This window comes from Setaria italica, chromosome V (assembly GCF_000263155.2).
Source record: "Setaria italica strain Yugu1 chromosome V, Setaria_italica_v2.0, whole genome shotgun sequence".
In the NCBI taxonomy this organism is placed as follows: domain Eukaryota; kingdom Viridiplantae; phylum Streptophyta; class Magnoliopsida; order Poales; family Poaceae; genus Setaria; species Setaria italica.
Window position 1 is genome coordinate 24,964,243 of NC_028454.1, and position 24,285 is coordinate 24,988,527.

At 46.6% G+C, this 24,285-nt stretch overlaps 1 protein-coding gene and 1 pseudogene across 1 annotated transcript; one reads left to right on the forward strand and one right to left on the reverse strand.

Moving 5' to 3' along the window:
• Positions 1-11,049: 11,049 nt before the first annotated feature.
• LOC101754113 lies at positions 11,050-11,780 on the reverse strand (annotated as a pseudogene).
• A 9,966-nt stretch (positions 11,781-21,746) lies between these two features.
• On the forward strand, positions 21,747-23,162 carry LOC101767617 (probable glutathione S-transferase GSTU6). Its single transcript, XM_004968858.3, has 2 exons — positions 21,747-22,381; positions 22,485-23,162. Exons 1-2 carry the CDS (start codon positions 22,052-22,054, stop codon positions 22,884-22,886), a joined length of 732 nt encoding a protein of 243 aa, XP_004968915.1. The 5' UTR covers positions 21,747-22,051; the 3' UTR covers positions 22,887-23,162.
• Positions 23,163-24,285: the final 1,123 nt, after the last annotated feature.

Consider the following 24,285-nt stretch of genomic DNA (forward strand, 5'->3'; position numbering starts at 1 on the left):
AGGTATATAAAGAGTATATTACATGATGAACCAATGGTGCTTTATATAAATATTGGTATTGTTTCATAAATCTGGGTCCAACTTAAAATGATTTGACTTAAAACCAAAATACAAGCGCAATTTTCCCCCTAGAAATTCTAAATTTGGTGCAGTAAATGTTCGGCACAACCTTGGCGCACGTATATACATATATATATATATATATATATATATATATATATATATAATATATGTGTGTATGTGTGTGCGTGGGGATACGTGTGTGTGGAGGGGGGACAACACTCCACTCCGAAAAAATAGCTCCACTTCACCAACTCCGCAAAATTGTTTGCCAAATACGTCCAGCTTCACAAAAAATGTGGAGCTAGGGGTCAGATCTACGTTTTTACTCGAGTACCTCAGGGGGTGCTCCAAAAACATCAGTTTCAGACTTCCTCGTGGAATTGGAGGTTATTTACCCACCTTTGCCACCAGTTACACATGCGTACCGATTTGTTCTAATTTTTTCCCTTCCTGCTTGCCCCTTCCTGCTTGCCCCTTCCCTCCCAATCTCTCCCAATCTCTCCCTGATTCGCTTGGCAGGAGCACTGCCGCTATCGCTCGTCGCCTCCCCACTCCACCCACCCTCCAGCCAGGCCGCCGCTCGAGCCGCGCCACTTCTTCCCCACCCCCGGCCCCACTCGAGCAACCCTACCTCCTTCCCCTACCGCTTTCCTTGGTGAGGTGGTTCTATGCAAGGCCGAGAATCTTGCGCGCCGCCGGTCTAGCAGCCGCGTCCTCGTCCTGTCCGGTCACCGCCGAACCCCGCTGAGCACGCCGCCAGCCTGGCCGCTGCGCCCTCCACATCCTGCACGGCCACCGCCAGTCCAACCCTACCCTGTCGTGGCCACGGCACCGGGCGCTCCTCATTTCGGCCACTGCGGGCAGCGCTGCTCGCACTCGCATTCGCGTGCACCATCGTCAGCAAGGGGACGCGGACGCAGACGACGCCCCGCTTGTCTTGTCCCCGCTCCTGGGGCGCCCAACGGCATGCGCGTGTCGATGCTGGCCAGCCGCTGCTTCGCTGTGGTGTTCATGGTGTTCGTGCCGCTCGTCATCGTCGTCTTCGAGCGGAGCTAGGCGGACGTTGTCACCTACGCACTCTGCCTCGCCAACATCATCGTCATGGTCATCTAGCTCTCACCGAACTCTGGGGCCGCGACCTCCTCCACCACCAAGTCGTTCCTCCGCCTCAGCGACGACAAGGACGATGGCAGCACTAGGGAAGTGCCGGCGCCGATCGCCGGCATGCGGCAGGACCAGCGCGAATAGAGGAAAGAATGGGGAGAAAAGAGAAGGGAGAGAGAGAGGAAGAGGAGGGGGAGAGAAAAGAAAAGAGACTGACATGCGGACCCATTCACAAAGGATAAAAGAGACTATTAATAACATATTCTCATGTTTCTGGAGCTGGAGCATTGCAATTAGCCAAACACGTACAACAACTCCATATTTTCATGAAGTTGGTGGAGTAGAGCTGCAAAAAGATGAAGTTGGTGGAGTGAAGTTGTTTTTTATGGAATGGAGTGTTGCCAAGCACTCCAATAGTATTCAGACGATATGATCCTGCCTACCCCTGACACGGTAACTACTTACTTGCATGGTCGCTGCCACGTTTTTTACACCACACTCCCTCTCTAGGTTGGAAATGGTGACCGGCCAAGGATTTTCCTTTTGGATCATCACAGGCTGCAGCTAGGTCATTGATGAGCCAGCCCCATATGTTGTCTGGCTAGATGCTGATTTCGCTTTCTAGAGGAAAGTGGGTCCGTTTACAGGAATTTTCCGAATGATGAAGTGAGGATTTAATCCAAATCAATGAAAGAACTCTTCGTCACACTTTTGCAAGGGTGCTTCCCCTGCCCACTATATGATTACTCAAAAATCACAAGTTTCAAATTAATTGCTCAGCATCAAATGGATAAATCCTTTTCAAATCGTTTGGTTCTCATTTGTCACCACCTTGGTCCTACACAAATTTCATTCACCTAATTAATGATTGTGGATATGGTTTGAAGTATGGTGGCATATACTTAATAAATTCATTTCCCCTAAGCTTTGGTACCTTAGGTCAAATTAAAGGAAATAAAAAATGGAGACATGACCTCAACATTACATCCGCATATTCAACTATTACTAACAATTCTACTGCTTACATTCATAGAAACTTATAAATCTTGAAGTATTATCCTTTCATTTATATATCTTAAACAAATAGATTGTGTATTTGCTAAAAGATGTTTATGGCCGGATTGGACCACTACATATTGGTACCCTCCATTCCAAATTATAATTCACTTTAAACTTACGTAAGTCAAACTTTTGAAATTTTAAGTTTATAAAAAAAATAGCTGCATCTACTAATTTGATGTGATGGATGTTGATGCTTTTTTTTTCTATAAGCTTAGTTAAAGTTAAAGAAAATTGACTCGGGACAAAGCTAAAAGGTGAATTACAATTTGAACTTGAGGGAGTACATCTTAGAAGGAGAGAATTATTTACCAACAAAAGTTTTAATTGAGTTTCTAATTACCACAAAATTGAAGGAATAGCCACACGTGGCCTTTACCCTTTAGCTGCATGGTTGTTAAAATCTCGATTTTGTTGTCTAACTTTACCATTTTGTGGTCAAAATTAGAGCTCCTAGTTACACGATTCAATTCAATAGATATTTATATCCTAGATTGTGATTTTACCTAAGGACTCTCCTATTGGACCGAGAGTATACAATTTTGACAACCTTACTTATGGGTGCACACTGCTACTACTATGGTACGTGGTGTTGTGCGAAGGTCAAAACGATACTTTCGTCTTACAAGAAGTAAACTGGTGCATATTTCTTTTTCACAACTAATTATTGTATTTTCTCCTAAGATTCCCTGCATCTTCCCCTTTTCTCCCCCCGAAAGAGGAAAGCGATAATCTTTTTTGCGATGCACAATCAGTTGCACCATCGAGTGTGCTAGCTAAGCATGCAGGCCCCCGTAGATGATGAATGACGGAGCAGAGTCTTTCTTGATCAAGAGACCGCGGCGCGCGTGCATGATGACTTTCCACCATCGGCGGCCACCAAAAACGACTGTATACAAGTCAAAGACACGGGTAATCTATGTGTCAGGCTCCGGCGTCCTCCTGGTGCGGCATGCCGTCGACCTCGATCCGATGGTTCAACTTAATGGGGTTCGAAGAGGATGCACTCGCCTGATGTGCCTCAGCAGCTGCGTACTCGAGATAGATCGACAACTTTGGCCAGCTTCTTTTACTGTTTCAGTCGTCGATCGACTGCTACCTGTTTCAGATCATGGAGATGGTGATGGTGGAAATGGGAACCGTTTCAATCTGCTCCTTTTCCAGAGGCACTTCAGCTCAGCCATTGCACTTCAGGTCACCAAGACAAGTGTCGAAATTTGAAAAAGGTTCAGCCGGTCAATGCATGCATTTCTTCTTCTTTTGACAGGTCGTGTGCTGGACCGCAGCAGGCCGATGGTTGTGCTGGAAGGTATAGATGCAATCATGCAAATGGATCTTTCTGACTCAATCAATGTATGCAAGAACTGCTGGAATACAAGAGTTTCGTGTTCGAGTGTGGCCTCTGCATGGCTCAAGAACGATCTTGACATTAAGCCATCCCTTGTCACAGCTTCCATGATTAAATCCAGCGTAACCATCCACTACTGTTCTGCACATACACACGCTCCATGTCCAAGTAATATAATTACGCAGCATATGCCTTCAGTAAGACACAATAATCACACCCTTTGAATTGTGACCACCTCCCCTCACATGAAAATACGCCTATCTATTTGCCAATGCCCATCTACATGTCACAATCCTTCCGTAAAGCAGCTTGCTGTCACGCTAATGGCCGTGGCATGGCATGCCGACGCCGAAATAGTACTTCGTGAGTGGGTAGGCACGCAACACTTAGAATGTTTTGTGGGGCTAACCAAAAGAAAGACTGCGCGGTGGTCCCTTTGCATTGGCGTCCAAGAAGGCATCTTCTAGACGTACTAGCTCTAATCTTGGACAGATAGGGTAGCAATGTTGTAGATGTAGATGCAATTCTTGATTAGATCAAGGACTAAAAAGGACGGACCCTCCTAAAGGAGTAGACAAGGGAGGAGAAGCACCTGCCGGACAAACTTCTCCTTTCTAGCAAGGGGCGGACCGGCCCTGTGAGAACAGGGGCCGCCACTCAATTTTCTCATTTCAATTGAGTTTGGACCTTATTCACTGTAGCCATAGAAGCCCAACAGTTAGCAGGCCGCCACTCAATACTTGGGCTGGGTCCGTCCAGTAGCAAATAGCGATCACCTCTTGCAAGGTCACATGTAACCTCTGCTATGGTAGTCCGATTACTCCGCAGCAACTATGGTACTCCGTTCAAAAATGTATAAATCTTATTATGTACTCATGTGCATAATAATATTTATAAATCTAAAAAAGTTAAAACAACCTACATTTTGTAACGGAGGGAGTAGCACATAAAACAAATAGAGTAGACCTGAAAAATGTTAATAATTAAAATATTCAGAAAAAATCCTGGAAATCTCTGCCGGCGACCTCCCTCTGTCTTGGTCGTAGTACTATTCGTCTACTCCCAGTCTCCCTCCTCTCCTCTATTTGCCAACTGCAGAGTGCAGAGTGCATGTGCTTGATCTATTTCCTATCGTATGTGCTCTGTTTTCTTCCTCTGCTTTGTTATGTACCTTGCTGCCTGCATTCCTGTAGAGACTGAATCGTCTGTGCGACTGTTAACTAAGGAGAAATGGATTCATCGAGCGCTACGAAGACTAGAGTCTGAGGAGCGACTGGCGCGCCATTTTTTCGTGTTACACTTCTTTGAGGATCCTCTTCCTCTCCATGGCCTCGGCGGTCCCGAGGGGATGTCGGAATTCTCAACGATGATCATGTTCTTGCCAGAGTGCGACGCGGTGGCGACGTCATGCGCCGTGCTCTCCCAGTAGGCGAGGTCGGCGGCCTTGCCTGCGCCGAGGCCGCGGGCTTTGGTGGGCATGTTAATGGACACGAAGATGATGTTGGCGTCCGCAACGTGGCGGTTGACGTCGGCGCCAAAGGACCGGGAGGCAGTCTCTGTTCCAAGCGTCGACAACTAACGCCGCCGCGGGATGCTCGAGCCAGATCCACTCTCCTTCCACAAAACCTAAAGCAGCCTCCGCATCCGCAAAAGAAAAAGCTGGCACACCTGTCTCCCTTTCGAGCCGACAAGCTGCCGGCGACCAACCCCTAGACAGAGGCTCCACACGGGAAGCACCACCTCCACGGGCTCACCTTTGACACCGGAGTGAAACGCCAAAGGGGCGAGGAAGAACCCGAGAGGACATATTCCGATGATGCGCCGCCGCGGCCGCCTCGCCGGAGACGCCAGGAAACCTAAACCTAGAGAACCTAGGACCTAAACTACAACCTAAACTACCCCAGCCGGCAAGAGCCCAGCGGCCTCCGCCACCTCCCGACGACCCTCAGGCCATCGGAGGTGGAAGAGGCCGCCGTCTCCACTGGCGGCGACCGGAAGCCCTTTTTTCGCCTTTTGCAACTGTAGCTTGGGGAAAGAAGAGTCGGCACGAAGCTAACGTAGTGCGACGTGTGTTTGTAAAATTGCCCTAATTTATCTCCCTCTGTAAGACGAGCGTGTACAATAATAAAAGAACATGCAAGAGATAAATAGAGATGAGAAGGATCAAGCGATAAGAAAATGATTGTCGCCCCACCGAGAGACAATACTAGGGACAACTCGTACCTCCATTCCAGGAGTGTTCGGATCCCATAGCTAAATTGTAGCCCTTTTATTTGAATGCCAACTAGAACATCGAAATATGAGCTAATTGCAGTGACTAATGAGTGATTAGAGCCTGTTAGCCCTAATTAACCACCACATTAGCATATTTAGAGCTAAACTTTAACCCCTCTGTAAAATGTATTTTTTGTACTGTACTTATTTGATATCTATTATCACTAGCTAATATACGGTATAGGCTTAAATACATCAGCAAGCTAGTTGAGCTCGTTTGTCTAATCCAACAATATGAACCCTCCACTCTGACGTATGCACCTACACAGTCGGTGTCCAATTAATGTGTGGTTATTTCTTCACTGGCGGCCACCACCACCAGGAGCGATTCAGAGGAGGGCTGAGGGGCCTAGGCCCTCCTATCCTATGTGGCAAAATAAAAAATAACAACATTTAACCCATCTAATGAGCTAACTTTTACATCTTATTTGCTAGTCTCTGTGCCCTGGCATAGACCTGCTATAAGAGCATCTTCATCGTTGTCGATGAATTCGACGTGGATGGATTTATTTATGTTGAATCGATTATTGTTTTGGACATACGGATACACTGGTTGAAGAACAAGACACAAGCTAGGACGAGTTGCCGTACTGTTCGGCAATCAATACTGATCCAGAGGGTTTGCTTCGATTTTACAGAGGGCTGGAAAGAAAGAAATGTGCAGTCCTCCAGCAACAGTAACGTTTAAAACATTGGGTTTGCTCGGAATTTAGTTTCGAAGAGAGTAACATGTAACATAAGTGTGTAAAAAGGTGGCAACAAGGGGTAGTAGTTAAAACATCTCCAGCAGGTCCTTCAATAAACATTTTCTAATAACTAGTTAATGTGGATATTTCAATATCACTTTCATTATTATTGGGAGAGTTGCTTTTATAGCTTCCTAATAATCTCATCCCAATCCAACTACTTATTGGAAGAGTTAAAAGTCCTCCTTTATTTGGGAGAGTTGAGTTGAATTGTTGGTTTGTCCCAATAACTATTGGGAAAAGAGAAAGGTAAAGTTAGTCTGCTGAAGTATTATTTTTTTACTAACTCTTCCAATACAGTAGTTGGATAATTGGATTGGGGAAAGAGAGTGATCGACCAAACCATACGAGCACGGGCAAACAACCAACACACAAACGTTTTTCTGAAACAAACCAAAACAAACGCTACCTGTCGGCGGCTGTCGTAGTGCCTAATCCAACGAAGCGTCGATCGGCTGCTAAACTGGCCGATGTTCCAACGGTGTTTTCCTCGCCCCGTGCTCAAGGCAAACCCATGGCGGCCATGGGCGTGGTTTGATACTTTAATTTGTACGCATCGCGTGAAGAAGATCGCAGGGGTTCTTTAAACTGCCACTAGATCCTGAGGCACCATTTTTTTTTCTCACTTCGGAATTTATGAGGTCGATGTCCCCATGATGTAAGCCCGCGTCAAGCGGCTCAAACACAAGGCTGCCGAGCAGGATGTCGCTCTTCTTGTGGTGACTTTTCGCACAGAAGCGGCGATGCCTATGACATGCTGGTAACATCCTGTCGTTCATGTGCCTCGTGGTCCTCGTGGATGCTTGCTCGTGTCTCTCATAGAGATCATCACGCGGCTCCTCCAACTCATCTAGCAAACTGTGCACCAGCCAGCCACAGGTGCCATCAACTAATTTCTTGTTCAATATAGATCTCAAGGCATTGGAAGCTTGAACAGGTTTTTGGTGATGAGAAGAGGGGAGTTCGAGAACTGATATACTCAGTTGTTGATATCTTGGCATTTCCATTGCCGGGTGCAAAGTTTGCATTTGCATCCACCAATAATGGCCTTCCTGCTTAATGTTGCATCGCCGGGTGGACGAATTGGTACCGAGAATAAGAAAATGCTCAAAATCATCGAGCAAAACATGCATAAGTATATTAGTTGGCTCTACTTTTTCTTGTTTATAGGTGGACATTTTCATGATTTAAGTCATATTTGGAATAAAGAAATAGAAAACGCAGGAACGAGAGGAAACACATGAAGAGAAAAGGAATGTAATTGCAAAACAGAGGAATGGAAAAACACAGAAATTCCTTGTTACGGACGATTGGAATGCAGGAAAAGAAAGAGCATAGGAAATTGAAGACTAATACTATAATCTCATCCTTATTAGACTAATTGTGTCCTGCCTGGAAAAAATGGACTAATTGAGTGTATGAGCTAGAGATAATTTTTTTCCTAAGCCATAACTACACGGGCCTACAGAACTGGTGTACCCTCACACCTCAACAAGAACGAATATGCTTAGAATATTCTCATCTATCTCCATCCTCTGTTCGTTCTATACCTTTCCTAGAACTTACCCCATTGTTTCAAGTATCTACGGGGAAGCTCTACGCGAAAGCTTAGGTGGTTCATCGTGGAGTCCGCTCCTCCTCTCCTTAACCTCGGATTAGCTTGATTAGTAGCTGATTTAGGGTAAAATGGGCTTTCATAGTGGCAAATAGAGCAAGCAGAACTTCGCAGACGAGCGGCAAGGGCCAGGTGAGAGGACGGTGGCTTTCATGCGGCCATGGAGGTAAGCTGCAGCAAGAAAGCTCAATGGTGCTCGCTGTTAAGGTTAGGTAAGCATGCTTTAGGCAGCGAGCGAGCAGCCACCGGAAAGTTTCCATTGGCTCCGAGCTCATTTTCGTTTTCCTCCAAAAGTGCATGCTTCTTCCCCATTCCTATGGAAAGTTTCTAACTGATTCCTCCATTCCAAACGCATAGTGCCAGCAAAACAAAGGATTGTCATTCCTTTGAAACTCCTTTGAAAATCCTCCATTCCAAACAGGGCCTACTCTCTTCTATAGGTTTGTATTTTCTAGATGTACGCTTTGCTGTCTTTACTACGTCGACATAGAAGATACAAATCTAGCTAGGCCATTGGCCATTGCAGGCTACCGGCCACTTGCCTCGCAGCTTGTTAAAGGAGGCCTTCTAGATCCCAGTGGAGTAGCAGGATTACTCGAGGGTCCTATTTGCAAAGGAGACTTTGCTTGATTTCCTGATGACTGTAGATCACAAAGATATATCTGATGAGTTGGGTTTTTGGTTTTTATGTGCTACCTCCGCTCTCGGAGCGTTGTCTGATCCATTTAGATTTTTATCCCATAGCTAAAGAAGGCGCTCTAAAATTCAAAAAGCAGAGTACTCGTAATATTCTTTCGCGGTAATCAATTGTTGTCTGATTAGAAGTAGACATGCTCAGCATGACAAGATCCCAGACTCCGAGTAATAACTTAAAATTACCATCGCACTGAAGAAAACGACTTCTTCCAATAATTTCTAATCAAACACACCGTAATAATCACTCTGAATATTTACACATAGTATGGTGCCTGTTTCCTATTATTTGACGTGAACACTACAATTTGTGTATCCAGGTGACTCCAAAACCATCCCTTTTCTAGCAGTAATCTTCATCCATCTCATTCGTCCTTGAAACCTTAGCGAGCCTACAGAATGGATATTTCGCTCCGAACTACCAACCAAGATATAACCAAAATCTTACCTGCAATACTCAGCAACAATTCGAAAAAGGTAATGTAAAGAGACTATGAATCACCAAAAAGCAGAATAGCCATAAACAAAGAAACTACCCCAATGAAGCAAACACCTCAGGATAGACAATATTTTTTAATATATCTACCACATCCATTCTCACCATCTTCAATCGAGATTTTGAAACTTTTTTGGAGGTCACTCTTGAGTCTGCAACATACAGTTGACCATGGGAAAACACTGGATTTCAGAGGTACAATCCGGCAGCTGACAAAGTTTGACCCACAATCCAACAGCTGACAAAGTTTGACCCTGGCTATTGTTAATCGCTCTGTTCGCTTCAGCTTATCAGCCGGCTTATCAGCCACCAAACAGTATTTTTCTCTCACAACAAATCAGCTGTTTCAGCTTTTCAGCCGGCTTATAAGTCCAACCGAACAGGCCCAATACTCATAGCATAGCACACTCGAATAGGAAATTGATATCGCTGCAAAGTAAATGGCCATTTTTTGTTTCCAGCAATCAGAAGAGGGGCTTAGCAAGAGAACAAAGAGCCTCTACGTTGATAAAAAACCACCACTTTATTAGCAAAAGAAAGGCAGATATCAAGAGCATAGACATAAGAATAAAAAGTAGACATTCGTTAGCTGTAAAATATATGTATTATAAAAACACTTAGCTTTCCTCGTCTTGCAACAACCAGTTACACCTATCAATGCAACAATATTTTATATTACCATGAACCACTGTTTGAAACCAATACGTTATTATTTTGAACGGACAATACAATCAACCTGAACAACAAAGACCTGATTTGTTGGCTTCCCAGCAGCTGCTTCCTGTCACTCAACCATATTACTGGAAACCAATTACTCTTTTCAATGGCTATGTTACTCAGTCAGTACAAATCCAATAAAAAAACATGCACAAAGATAGTCCTTGACTCCCCGTCCTGCCAGAAAAATAGCCTTGGAGTTTGACATGGCCAAAGATTGCCAGCTATAATGCTCCATCCATCGACTCCCATTACCAGATTAGAAAATGTAGCCCACCATGGTACATGCCGTAGCTGTAAACAAAATGATGCAGACTGTTCTAGACACATACCAAATTCATAAAGCAGCATTGCTTACATCTTTGGTAAGGATGTATCTAAATGACTGACTCCTTGCAACCTTAAAATTTCCTAATTAGGTCCCGCAACTAAGAATTTGTGGTAGGGGGGTGATTTAACCGGTGATTGTGATACTTTCTTTTACCATTCCTGTATGTCAATGGATATCCTCCAAACTGCCCACTTACAAGGCACCATGAAGCTATCCGCTGGGCGCAAAGCTGATTGGACCCGCACGTGCCAGCGCGCGATGGGACCAGCGAGCGGCCGGTCCACTTACCCACCAGCTGCTGCTGCTCGCAGACTGCAGCGCTACGTGCACCTGCGCGTATCTTTTCTTTTTCACTTTTCCTTTATACGTATAAATCATGTGTATAAGTTATAACTTTCTAAAAATCAAAATATAAAGTTGTTCATTTAAAAAATTTAAGTAGAAATTGTACGCGTAAGTTATGCATGCATCAAAGTTATGCTAAAAATTATTACATAAAGGCTAATAGTACGAAATTATGCATTGAAGTTATGCGTATAAGTTATGATATTTTAAAAATGGAAAGTTTTCAAATATGAAAAGTTCAGGGGAGCATAGGGATTATTTGGGAATCATGGCTGGGTAGCCTGCTGGCGCGCGCGCATGGCCCTCCAGGCCAGGTTACAATTACAAGGCTCCCCGCCGGTCGCTTCGTAGGGGCGCCGTCGCAGTTAGCCCGTACTAGGCCGTGACTAAACTATTGGCCGATCCGGCCACGCAGCGGAAGCCATCAAGACCGCGCACGTCGCCGCCTCGGCGGCGCAGCCGACGGACTTGGTGCGGGTTAGGGTTGTGTCGGAGGCGACGTCCTCGAAGAGCACCTGCGTGAACTCGCCGGCGGCGTGGTCCACCACGTTCCGGTACACTCAGTTGCTGTCGGACACCTCCTGCAGAGTGCAGAGTTTCAGACAAGGTTATTTGCAGTTGCAGGGCCATGATAAGTTCAGAACAAGATGCTGAGTGGCTGCCCTTAAATCCAGAAATCTTTTGCATAATTTAAAAGAGATTTTCATATCTTTGAAAAAATTATGGATTGAGGAAAGATAAACATGGAGAATCAGTAAACCTGATGATCACAGTTCCTGCAGGCATAGAGAAGCACCTTGTTCTCCCTATCCTCCTTGGGATACAGAATGTTGTTGCTGCTTGCATGCACCCATAAAAAAAGAGAGCTTGCTCATGAACCCAATCGCCTCTTGGGTAAAGTAATCAAGAAAGGGGTTAACTGGATAAGCATATGAATCAATCAATAAATCATCAGCTCACCATTCACGGCAGAACTTCATGGTGCTCATGCTTGCTCCTGCTGCCGCCTATCCGCCTTCCTCTGCTGCTGATACTGTCTCAGTCATCCAGCTGAATCCAGGAGACAGACAAGCGTATGTTATTTGTTTCTGAAAGGAGACCGGAGATGGGAGAGAAGGAACAGATGTGTTTGTAAAGAAGCGTTAAAATCAAAAGAAAATATTTGCAGAATCTCGCCTGACCCTGCTGGTGGCTGATGCCAAGTCTGCAGTCTGGATTCTGGAGGAACCTGATGGAAGAGAAGTGAAGTGCGTGGAGAGGCAGCGTGTCATAGCATCACTGCATCAGGTGATTGTGTATTTGTCTGTTTTTTGGTCTTTCGCTTTCCTTGATTAGTCGAGCTCTCTTTTCGGGAAGCAGCTCTGATTCTACTGTGAACGCACACCGCTCCATGAAAGTACGTACTACAAAGGATCTCGAATTTTCAGAACATCTAATCTCCACAAATCACGAATATGCACTGCAGCAGCAGCACGAGGCCTAACCGTTGTATGAGCTTTGTTTTCATCAAAAGCGAAGGCGGCGAGTTGTAAGTTTTCAAAAGACGGGGAAAAAACGATTGTAGTTGTTTCGATATACATCCAAACAACACGCTGAGACAAACAGAACTGAAGCAAAACATTACGTATACGAGTCTTCGAAAGAGAAGGCTCATCCTCAATGCTGGCCATGCCCATGTTGTTCGCGAAAAGCTCGCTGAGGACTCATTCCACATGATTCTGCTAATCGAGTCCAACTAGATCATGAATGACATTTCGCGAGCGGGAGACGTTGACGACGGCGACCTAGCTAGGCTGCCAATGCAGATGCAGCAGATCTTCACTGCGGTGGCCTGCCTCACTGTGTGTGTGTGTGCATTTGTCTTCTGCTGGTGCTTCACTGTCTCCAAAGCAAAAGGAAGATTATACTACAGTTGAAGCAATGAGATTTCTCAGGGAGAAGAAACTGAGAGCGAGATAATTAAGTGTAATAAGATGAACTGCAAGGCTAACACCTCCTAGCTAGATAATCTTCTGTGGTTAGCACAACCGAGAACAGAAAGCATGCATTTCTTTGACAGGAAGAAGCATCAAGATTACATTAATGCAGACAATGACATCAAAGTTCAGGATCATATTTAGGACGACATGGGTTTGGCATTAGGGGGCGTTACCAGTTCTGAAGAAGATTGATCTTCAACAAGAGGGAGGACAATGCAAAGAGGTATGTGCAACTCTTTAGATACACCATAAACCGAATTGCAAAGCATAAAACTATACCAGAAGCAGCCAGCTCCTCTGCTTTCCCCCGGACTCCCTTGCAGTGACTTTAATCGTGCCATGCGTGAAGTGAAAGCAGAGAATAAAGGGATAATATGAGCTTGTCTAGCAGCAGAAGCCGAAGCAGCAGACCATCTCCAACTATTTGGGGATTCATGAGTCTGTTTTAACTAAACTAACAGAAAATAAACAAGTCAAAGAAACATACAAATCTCAGAAAACCATTTTCATGTAATTATGACTATCCTCTAGTAGGGTGTAAGTAAATTTGGTGCATTCAAATAAATGGTGTATTCTCAAATTTTTCACGATCGCCACTGCCATTAAGGTTCATATACTGCACCACAATGTATAACTTTCTTTTCCCGACCAGTTTATCACAATTAAGAAAATACCGTTCACGAAAGGATCAACAAATGTGCTAGCCATGCTGCATTGAGTTTCAACAAAATGAGCTAGTCATGCTGCTCATGCATCAGGGACTCTTATCGTTAGTCATTTCCACTAAACATGACTTTGTATTTGTGTCGCCTGTTTGCTATCTTCTTCCATCCATCAATTCTTAATCATTCTACTAAATTGTCTCTTTATATGTTAAACTGCATCAAGCTTGAAATTATCAATCTGTCACGTTTTCCAAAAAGAAAGGGACCAATTCATTAGTTGTGTTGAACAAAATAACGATTCTTTAAGACGAACATCACAGTAGGCAACGATATGGATAATTAGGCAAGCTGGAAGCAACACCAAGTTCCACAAAAGAAAGGATAATTGATCAGGAGCCAATCAGAGAATGTTATGTTTAGCAACAATATTCTTATTCATAGTTGATGAGCGGCTTCACAAGTCGCAGGGCTTTGCCATGCATGCATTCACTTGCTGGTCGGTGGCGATCTCCAGCGTGAACACAAAACAGAAAATTAAAAAATCTCTACACTTTCCATGGCTGCTGCTCATCTCAAACCAGTGAATGGGGGAAGTCTGAAGCTTAGGCTCCTTTGGTATTGTTAACATAAGCTTAGGGGCGTGTTTTCCTGATTCAAATCAAATGAACACATACAATTCAAATAAGGGGTGCATCTCATAGGTGACAGCCACAGATATTATCAAAGGAAAGAATTGTATTAATTTTTTCCTGACATTAACGCCATTGCAAACTCCACAAATCCAATAGATCACGTCTACTTTTATTACTTATGCATGTATAGTACTACTTTAACAAGGCTAGTTCACATTGTTAGGTGTTGCACATTATTCAAATATGTTACAAGTGGTAGCAAATAAAATACTTTTAGCATGAAGGACACACCTTTGAGACACTGAGCCCTTGAAAGATTAATCTGAAAATAATAAGAAATGTCAGAGCTCTCTGTATGCCCCTTACTATTAGCACTGCTAGTTCTTATGGGTATCTAATTAAAAATGGACCTTACAGTTACAGGACAAACTAACACAAGAATTTTTCCTAACACAGTTAGGCTCGAATCAGTAAAATCTTGAATACTTAAATTTAGAAAAATTTTGCACCAGTAACTGCCCAAAGTGAATAGGGAATGTAGCACATGCTAGTTAAACATTTTATCAAACATTTGAGATGCACTGAAGCAAAAGGAGAACAACATTACCAATCACCATGCTTTCGCTGTTTCAACATCAGAGCTTCCACCTAAATTGACCGTATGTAAAAGAGATTCATTCTGTTGGGTAAGGTACGATTCAGAGAGAGAAGAATAAGGGGAGGAGGTATTTACCTCTGTGCTATCAACATGTCCCTGCTGGAGAGCAGCAGAAGGGAGAAGGTGAACTGCGCTCTCTCCAGGTATGACAAGCTGCATGCTGGCCATCTTCTCCATGTCCCACTGCGAGGGCGACGGCCTGCAACCTGGGGCACGCTGCCACCAGCAGCTCTAACCGGCGCCACTTGACCTCAAAGTTTTCCAAATGGGCCAGGCCCACTGGGCGGCCCGAGGCCCGGCACTAAAAAACCCGGCACGAACACGGGCCCGGCACGAGGGGAATAGTGCTCGGGCCGGCCCAGCATGACGATAATGCCGGGCCTGGGCCGCATTCCCGGCACGCTGGGCCAGCACGAGCCCGGCATGATTTTTGGGCCGGCCCGATGCTAGCCCGACATCCCCGCGCCCGTCGCCTCCCGACCGTTGATCTCCGGCGTCCCGTCGCCTCCCGACCGTTGGATCGAGCCGTTGGGGAGGGGGTATATAAGCCCGCCAGCGCCTTGCCCCGCTCGGCCGCAAACCCTAGCCTCATTTCCTTCCCCTCCCCGCCGCTCTCGCTCTGGATCTGGATCTCGCTCTCCTCTGGCTCTCCGCCTCCCGCACGCCTCGCCGGCTCGCCGGTCGCTGCCTCTGGCTCTCCTCCTCTCCGCCTCCGCTCTCTCATCTCCTCCCTCGCCGGCGACCGCTGGCCCCCCTCGCCTCCCGACCGTTGTCTGTTGGTGTTCTACTGATTCGTTCTGTTTCATCTTCTTCCTCCCCCAACCCCCGCCTCCTCCCTCTCCGGCAACCGAAGGCCGGCGTCGGCCGCCTACCGGCGCTGCTAGCCCCCCTCGCCTCCCGACCGTTGTCTGTTGGTGTTCTTCTACTGATTCGTTGGTGTGTCATCTTCTTCCCCCAACCCCCGCCTCCTCTTGCTCCTCCCTGGCTCCGGTGTTCGGATCCGTTGTTAGTTCACCTTGCCGTGCGCTCTGGTGATCCGGATTCGTTGGTAACCCGTTGCGTTGTTGTCTTCTTCCCCCACCTCTCGCTCTCGCCCACTCCTCTGTCCACTGTCCTGTTGGCTCCTCTCGCTCCTCCCTGGCTCTGTGCTCCAGATCCGTTGTTCGTTGACCATCACCGTGCACTCTGGTGCTCCGGATTCGTTGGTAAGCCGTTGCGTTGTTGTCTGCTGGTGTTCTTCTACTGATTTGTTGGTGTTCTTCTCCTGACTCGTTCTTGTTTTGTGTTCGAGGTTGATCCGTCGAGGGACCAGAGCGTCGGCGATGGACGGCGGCGACGATTTCCAGGAGCACACCATCAACGACGAGCTTCGGATGATGGGCCAGCGAGGTGATGATGAGAGTGACATGGAGGCAGAGCGGGATGAGCTCTTCGGACGTAGCGTTGTCGATTGGATCGACATAGCTACGACTGAAGCACCACCTGCTGGTCAAGAAGCACCTGATGCTGATCCAGACATGGTGAGCAGCGGCACCAAGAGGTCCCGTTCCACCACCTCTGAGTGCTGGAAGGACTTTGAAAAGATCTTCAAGGATATCAATGGGAAGAAGGTAAGGGTCTCTGCCAAGTGTAATCATTGTGGCATTATATATGCTGCAAGATTTTCCATTGGCACTGGCCATCTCAACAGGCATGTTGAGAAATGCCCAAACAAGAGGGCTAAGGTTCGTAATTCCCAGTCTCTGATCCATTTCAACCCTGACGGTTCTGTCCGTCAATGGGATTACTCTGCTGAGGTAGCTCGTACTCAATTATGTCGTTTGATTGCTAGACTAGATCTTCCTCTATGTTTCGGTGCATCTCCTACTTTTGAAGAGTATATTAAACTTGCTCATAATCCTAGGTTTTCTGCTGTTTCTACGCAATCAACCACTAGAGATATGTGCAAGTACTTTACTGATTGTCATGCTAAGCTTATTGAATCATTTGTTGCCGTTTCATCTATGTCTATCACTTCTGATATCTAGTCTGGTAATGCTAAGGAAGATTACCTTAGTGTGGTTGCTCATTATGTTAATGCTGATTGGCAATTAGAGAAGAGGTTAATTGGTTTAAGGCTTATTGATGAATCTCACTCTGGCCAGAACATTTCTCACCGTGTGACTAGTGTGCTAGAGGAGTATGGTTTGATTTCAAAGGTATTTTCTGTTACTTTGGATAATGCCTCTGCTAATTCTACTACTATGGAGAAACTTAGTCCTAAATTAGCTGCTTATGTTGGATCATTGTTCTTACATCAGCGTTGTGCTTGTCATATCATCAATCTCATGGTTAAATCTGCCATTAATCTGATTGAGCCATATCTAGATGCATTTAGATCTGCAATATCTTTCATCAATGCTTCTAACCAGCGCATTGCTGCATTTAAGAGGTTTTGTCTAGCTATGAATGTTCGTCCTAGAAAGTTTGGTTTGGACATGGAAGTCAGGTGGAACTCCACTTATCTCATGCTCAAGCATTTGCTCCCTTACAAACAGACATTTAATGTTTTCATTGAGACTAACTATCCTAGGGGTGAAAGAGATCCTTTACTGTTGACAGAAGATCATTGGACTGTTGCACAGAGTATGCTATCCTTCTTTGAACTCTTTTATAATTGTACTGTTGCACTATCTGGTGTTTATTATCCTACCTCTCCACTTATGTTGCATCAGCTCATTTTGATTGCTAAGCATCTTAAATATTATGAAAATGATGAATTGCTTAGGCATGTTGTTGTTCCTATGAAAGATTACTATCTTAAGTACTGGAGAGACATTCCTATGCTTTATTCTGTTGCATTCATATTGGACCCTAGAGCTAAATTGAAAGGTTTTCAAAATGTGCTCAGGTTGTTATCTAGTCTTACTGGTACTGATTATTCTGCTTATTTCACTGATGTTAGAGCTGAACTGTCTACTGCATTTAAACTGTATGATGACAAGTTTGGTGCAGTAAAATTGCCAACTCCTCCACCTCCATCCACTTCTGGTAAGAAAACTAGTGCTTGGGATGATATTTTTTCCACTGGTTCAAATTTTGGTGTATCTGCCTTTGGAATTCATGATCTCCCTAGTACTTCTTTCTCCACCCCTCCTCCCTCTTTGCCTCTTGCTTTGTCTAGAAGGTCATCTGCAAGTGCTTTGCTGCAAGCAGCAAGCACTACTGCAACTGCAACTGGTATGGGTATTGGCAATGAACTCTCTACCTACTTGGACAGTGACACTGTCACCCATTTTGATGATAACTTCAACATCTTATCTTGGTGGCATGAGCATAAAAGAACTTATCATGTTCTGTCCATCTTAGCTAGAGATGTTCTTTCTGTTCCTATTTCCACAGTTTCATCAGAATCTGTTTTCAGCACTACTGGCAGGATCATCGAGGAGAGGCGGCGTCGATTGAAACCGGAGACGGTCGAGATGCTTTCTTGCGTCAAGGATTGGGAGGCTGTAGAAGCAAGACTTCAGAACTTATTAGAGGATGAAGAACTTGAGGAAAGCTTTGCTAATTTGTACCTAGATATCGCTGAGAATTCAGAAGTGTAACACTGGCCTGTAATAACTTAAGTTTTAGAACTATAATTTGATTGAGCTGGGCTGTACTCTTTTTTCCTATCCAGGGTTTTTTCTCACGATGTGTGAGTTTTACCTGGATAGGTTTTTAATGAGGCAGCCATTGCACCAGCTCAAACTTATAAGTTATAATCTCCTGTCTCTCTATGATGTTGATCTGTGATGTTGTGATTTGTGAAGTTGAACTGTTGAAGTAGACAGATGTTGATCTTATTCTGTTGTTGATTTGTGATTTGTGAAGTTTGATAAGATAAATGACTTGTAAGTTGTGTTGATGAGTTTGAGACTTTGAGTAGTCATTGAGACCTTAGTGCCTAGCCCGGCACTAGCACGCTAGTGCCTGTCGTGCCACCGTGCCGGCCCGGCCCTAAAAAAAGGTCGTCGTGCCGGGCCTGGGCTGCCATTTCAGCACGACGGCACGACACGGCACGGCACGAAAGAGGTGTCGTGCCATTTCGTGCCAAGCCATTTCGTGCTAGGGCCGGGCTAGGGCCGGGCGGCCCATATGGAAATCTATACTTGACCTGCTTGCTCGCATTAGTCGCACAGGCCGGACATGTAGGCTGGGACCGATGAGCTCGGATAACGCAATGGCGAGGGTGGCGTTGCCGAGGCCCGTGCCCATGGAGAGGTCGAATGAGGAGATGGCCACGAACGCGCGCGGAGCCTGCGGCGGAGCACCAGTGGCGCGCAGCCGAGCTGCTACCGCGGGGCCAAATTCGGCAGGATTTGAGATGCAGCACCGCCCTCGCGTGCAATTTATGCCGCGCTCCCCCTCACGCGTGAGCTTCTCGCCACCAAAGTTGCACGCGAGGACCACTCCAACCCATCGCGGATGGAGGAGCTCACACATCGGAGGCCACCGGACGATAGGGTTAGGGGCTGGGTCACGGCGTGGGACGGGTGGCGGAGGCACTCGCAAGGGGCGGCGACGAGAGGGGGGATGGAAAGCGTGGAGGTGGAGGGAGGATGGGAGGGAGAGTGAGCGGCGGTGGGCGGGAGGAGAGGAGGGAAGGGCGGAGACGGCGGCGTCGAGCCGGCGAGGAGCGATGGATGGCGCCCTGGAGGAGAAATGAGGCTTGCGACCGGGCGAGCGGCGCATGGTGGAGTGGTGGGGGGGTTTCCGCAAAGTCGCGTGCTGGCGGTTTTATGCAAAATCGACGCGAAATCCAAATCTTCTCTTCTAGTGTTGAAATATTTAGTATAAGGGTTCAAACGAAAAATAAACGAGCGTGTGTACTGTTCACGAGGGGCCTCCCTGGACCACGTTTGGATTTCTGAAAAGATAGAGGGTCTTTCTCCACAATTCCACGTGTCTGCTTGCTTCTGGACGGCCAGTCTCAACGATCGGAGGGTTGCAAAATTGGGGCGACGTGTAGCTTCATACAAAACCTCTACATTTAGATCCCGTTTGGTAGGGCTTCTCAAAGTGCTTCTCCACCGATTTTTAGTGAAGCCCTACCAAAGGGTCAATTTCAAAACGGCTTCACCACCAAAGCCGGGGAGAAACTGCAAAACAGCTTACACTAGAGAGAGGTGAAGCCGAAAATAGTGGCTTCACCGACTTCTCCTCTCTCTCCAAGCATTAAGTGATCATAAAATTACATATATTGCCATTGAGAAGCTGTTTTACCAAACGTTTTGTAAAACGGCTTCAACTTCACTAAAAAAGCCACTCCACCGAAGAAGTCGAAGCCGAAGCCGTTTATAAAAACCGAAGCTCTACCAAACGGGGCCTACTGAGTCACTGCTGATGTGGACCCCATCCTTCAACATTGGTTGATTCGTTCAGTTAGAGTACTATCTGATTTGCCTGTTAACTCATGCATAAAATTACTTTAACTGTGGTATAACGTTCCTTGCTTCAATTCCTATGGTTGGTTTAGCCTAGCAACCTCTGTCCTACCCTTTTCCTCAGACCCTTTCTGCCTATTTGGCTCCTCAGATTAGGATGTAGGAATTTTAGTTTTAGAACTAAAATAACAAAAAAAGAAAATCGAAGAAGTACCATTAGCCAGCAGTCAGTCACTGCAATGGGGCGTGCATATGCTGCTGAACTTGGCAGTTTCAGTCTTCCAGAGATAGTGTGATCCCTGTTTCGCATGATCAAGGTTCTAACTACTTTTAGTAAAACCGTATCTATAGGTCGTTAATGAACATTGGAGTTGTAAGTTGCTTTTCTCTTTGGACCAAGTAAGTACCATGCTGATGGCTTGATCATAATCCGAAGCCTGAACCCTAAAAATGATACATTGCATACAAAATTGCTAAACATTAAGAGTTTATTTGTACAGGGTATAGGTTATGAGGCTATGAATTATATATTGTAAATAGTTGGGCTATTTGATCTACAGTCCCTCCATACCAAAAAATAGCTACATTTAGCTGTTTCAAAAGTCAAATCTTTTTAACATTGTCCAACAATACCTCTAAAAATAATTTATTTCAAATAAAAAAGTTACATATTATAATAGTTGGTTTCATGATAAATCTACTAACATTATGTTTATGCTATTAGTCTCTATGATTATTTCTCTATTCGCAGTCAAAGTTGAAAAATGTTTGACTTTGAAAAAATCTAAATGTAGCTATATTCTGGGATGGAGGGAGTAGGCTATAGGTTGTATGAATCTGATAAGATGACATGCAAATAGTTCAATTTGGTAGCGTGTGGATTCGATGAAAAACATTTGAATATTTAGGGTTGATTAAAATCTTCTTGAGATTCAAATGAAAACAACATGATTACTACTTAGGAATACTGCAATTTGGCAGTAGCAACACACGGGCATGCAGTCAACACACTAAATGGGGACAATTTTTATTGGAGTTGACAAGGAGGATGAAAATTTGGTATAAGAAAAATTTAGGTGCATATAGGCATATAGCTTGTCCTTAATGTATTTAGAATCTAAACACTACTCCCTTCATCCCAAATTACTATTCATTTTAGTTTTTATGTCTAAATATATAGCAAAAGTTATGTATTTACTAGTAAAATGCATGTGCGGCACGCACATGTTTAAAAAAACATGATTTACATTTTACTTTTTCATAAAACAGACTACTGATATATTTATTTAATCAGCATAAATAGCAAAGCCATAGAAATTATCTAAACATATTATTAAATAAAGGTTTAAACTACTTAAATTGCCTATTCAGCAGGATGAAAGTACCATGATCGCTTTTTGAAAACAAAGTGTAGACAAAAAACATGTGAATGCTTCTTACTTTTCTCTTTACTCCTCTCCACCTCCTTCCCTGCTTCTACCTTTTAACCCTGTCATTCCACCCTAATCATATCGTCTCTTAATTAATTTTGACCAGAGCCAGCAACATAGTCCTAAGGGAAAAGTTTTAATAAGTCATAGGAAGCTTGGTTTGGACGAAACCTTGGACCTCGCCGGAGCTGGAGCTGTCAGCGGCAGCAGCGAGATCAAGGCGCTCCTCTGCGTGATGTTACACATCGACTGGACTAGGAGACGCGTGGCGCAAAGACTAATCAACTCGATCAGCCAGCATCCTAGGACGCCAATAGCCAAAGCCAATCCAATTATCAAAACTTAAATAATCACTTCCAGGTTCCGGCCAGGCTCCGTGCATTTGATCGGCTCTTAGTTTTGACCGGAGCAGAGCCTGCCAGAGGCAACACTATTCCCTGGAGTTGAAGCCAAGAAAAGCTTTGGTTCGGCTGGCCTGCGGGGACAACATGGATGCTGCCGGAGCTCGCGAGCTCAAGGTGCTGGGCGCGTGGGCGAGCCCCTTCGTGCTGCGGGTGCGCGTGGCGCTGCACCTCAAGGGCCTGGACTACGAGTACGTGGAGGAGGACCTGACCAACAAGAGCGAGCTGCTCCTCGCCTCCAACCCCGTCCACGAGAAGGTCCCCGTCCTCCTCCACGCAGGCAAGCCGGTGTGCGAGTCCATGCTCATCGTGGAGTACCTCGACGAGGCCTTCGCCGGAGCCAGCCCGCCGCTCCTACCCGCCGATCCCCACGGCCGCGCCGCCGCCCGATTCTGGGCCGCCTACGTCGACGGCGAGGTAAGGACCGGATGCTTTTGTCTTGGCCCTGAATCTGATGGGTGATAAGGCCTCGATTCGCCATGACCCTGAGACCTTACGGTCACCGCACGCGTGCGTGCAGCTGCTGAGCTCGTGGCTGGCGATCCACGCGGCGGGGACGGAGGACGACAAGGCGGCGGCGGTGGCGCGGACCCTCGCGGCGGTGGACGCCCTGGAAGGCGCGCTCGCGGACGCGGAGCAGCGCTCGGGGTGCGAGGGGTGGTTCGGCGGCGAAGGCGTCGGGTTCGTGGACCTCGCGCTCGGCGGGTTCGTGCCGGCGATACAGGCGTCGGAGCCGACGACCGGGCTGAGGATCGTGGACCCCGCAAGGACGCCGCGGCTGGCAGCGTGGGTGGACCGGTTCCGCGCGCTCCACGCGGCCCGGGCGGCCATGCCGCCGATCGACCGCCTCGTCGAGATGGGAAAGAAGAGGCTCACGGAAGCGCACGCCGCGGCGGCGGGGGCGCCGGAGGCAAGCAAATGAGCGTGGCATGCCTCGCGCGCTCACGAGCACTGAGGCTCTGAGCTACGTGCTTATTTTCCGATTCTGTTTTGCCGAGAAATAAAGCAAGATTGGCTACTTGAGATGTGAGGTTTAGCTTGCTGCACCGTGCAGTGAACCATTCAGTATTTTAGCTACGGTTTTGTTGTAAAAATATAAGATAGTATTTGGTTCGCGCTAAGGTAACGTAAACGCAAAGGGAATCAGATTACAGTGTATTTAGTGGTGGAATGAGTGATTACCCTCTTTGTTTGGTTATACTCTGGTATATCAGATTACGGTGTGGGTGTTGTATCTGATTACAGTGGGGGAGGAGGGGTAATAAGCTTGTATATATATTATTTAGATAAGGGATTAGATTACAGTGTAAATTGATTACAAACCACCGCAACCAAACATACGTAATGGGATTCATTACCTTCAGTAATCAGATTACGTTACATTTGAGCCAACCAAACACCACCTAAGTTGTGGCACAACCAATCATCGTGTGGAATAAAAATGCTAGGGATTTGTTTTCAGAATCCGATTTGTTGCTCTCCGGCGGTCCGGCTACAGAAGCAACTTCCAAAACAGGTTTCAGTTCTCCAAACAGAGCACTCCAAGAGTCCTAGTTCTCCATTCTAGCCCCCTTTGGTAGGGCTTCGGCTGCAGCTTCTCCATCAGCAGAAGTCGAAGCTCTACCAAACGGTAGGAGGGCAAACGGCTATTCCAGAAGCCCCTGAAAATGTGCTAAGAGGAGCCAGAAGGAAGTGCGGGAGTGAAAAAAATGGCTCCCCGCGGCTCCTCCCAATCCGCGGGACCAAAGCCCCGAGTTTGCCGCTGAGCGGCCAGACGAGGCAGCAGCGAAGGACGACGGGCGGCGGAGAAGGTAGGGGTGGAGGAAGGTAGTTGCGCGGGGTGAGGTGGGGTGAAGGAAGATGGCGGCGCGGATGTGTAGGTGCCCAGCGGCGGTGGCTGCCTGGGCGGCGGCAGAAACGGCCGGGAGCAGGAGGCGAGGGAGAAGGAGTAGGCGGTGGGCGGCGCCAGCGCGACGTAGCTCAAGGGCGCGGGGTGGTGGTGGCCGGCAGCGGCCACCGGTGGGTGTTGAGGTGCGAGGCGGAGAGGAGAGGCAGCCGGCGGTCGGTGGGCGCGGGAGAGGAGAGGCGGCTAGGGGTCGGCCGGCGCAGGTGAGGTGGGGGTAGATAGGAAAGGCGGCCGGTGGCCGCATGAGAGACGGGAGGTCGGGCCCGGCACGCATAGAGCTCGACGGCGGCGCGAGATGAGTCGTGGGCGAAGCTCAACGGTGGCGGGGGCGCGTCGGGGGTGCGGGGCTCGTTTGTGGCACGTGTGTGTCGAGGGTGGGAGGATCTCGATGTCGTCATGGATGAATCGAGTGCGT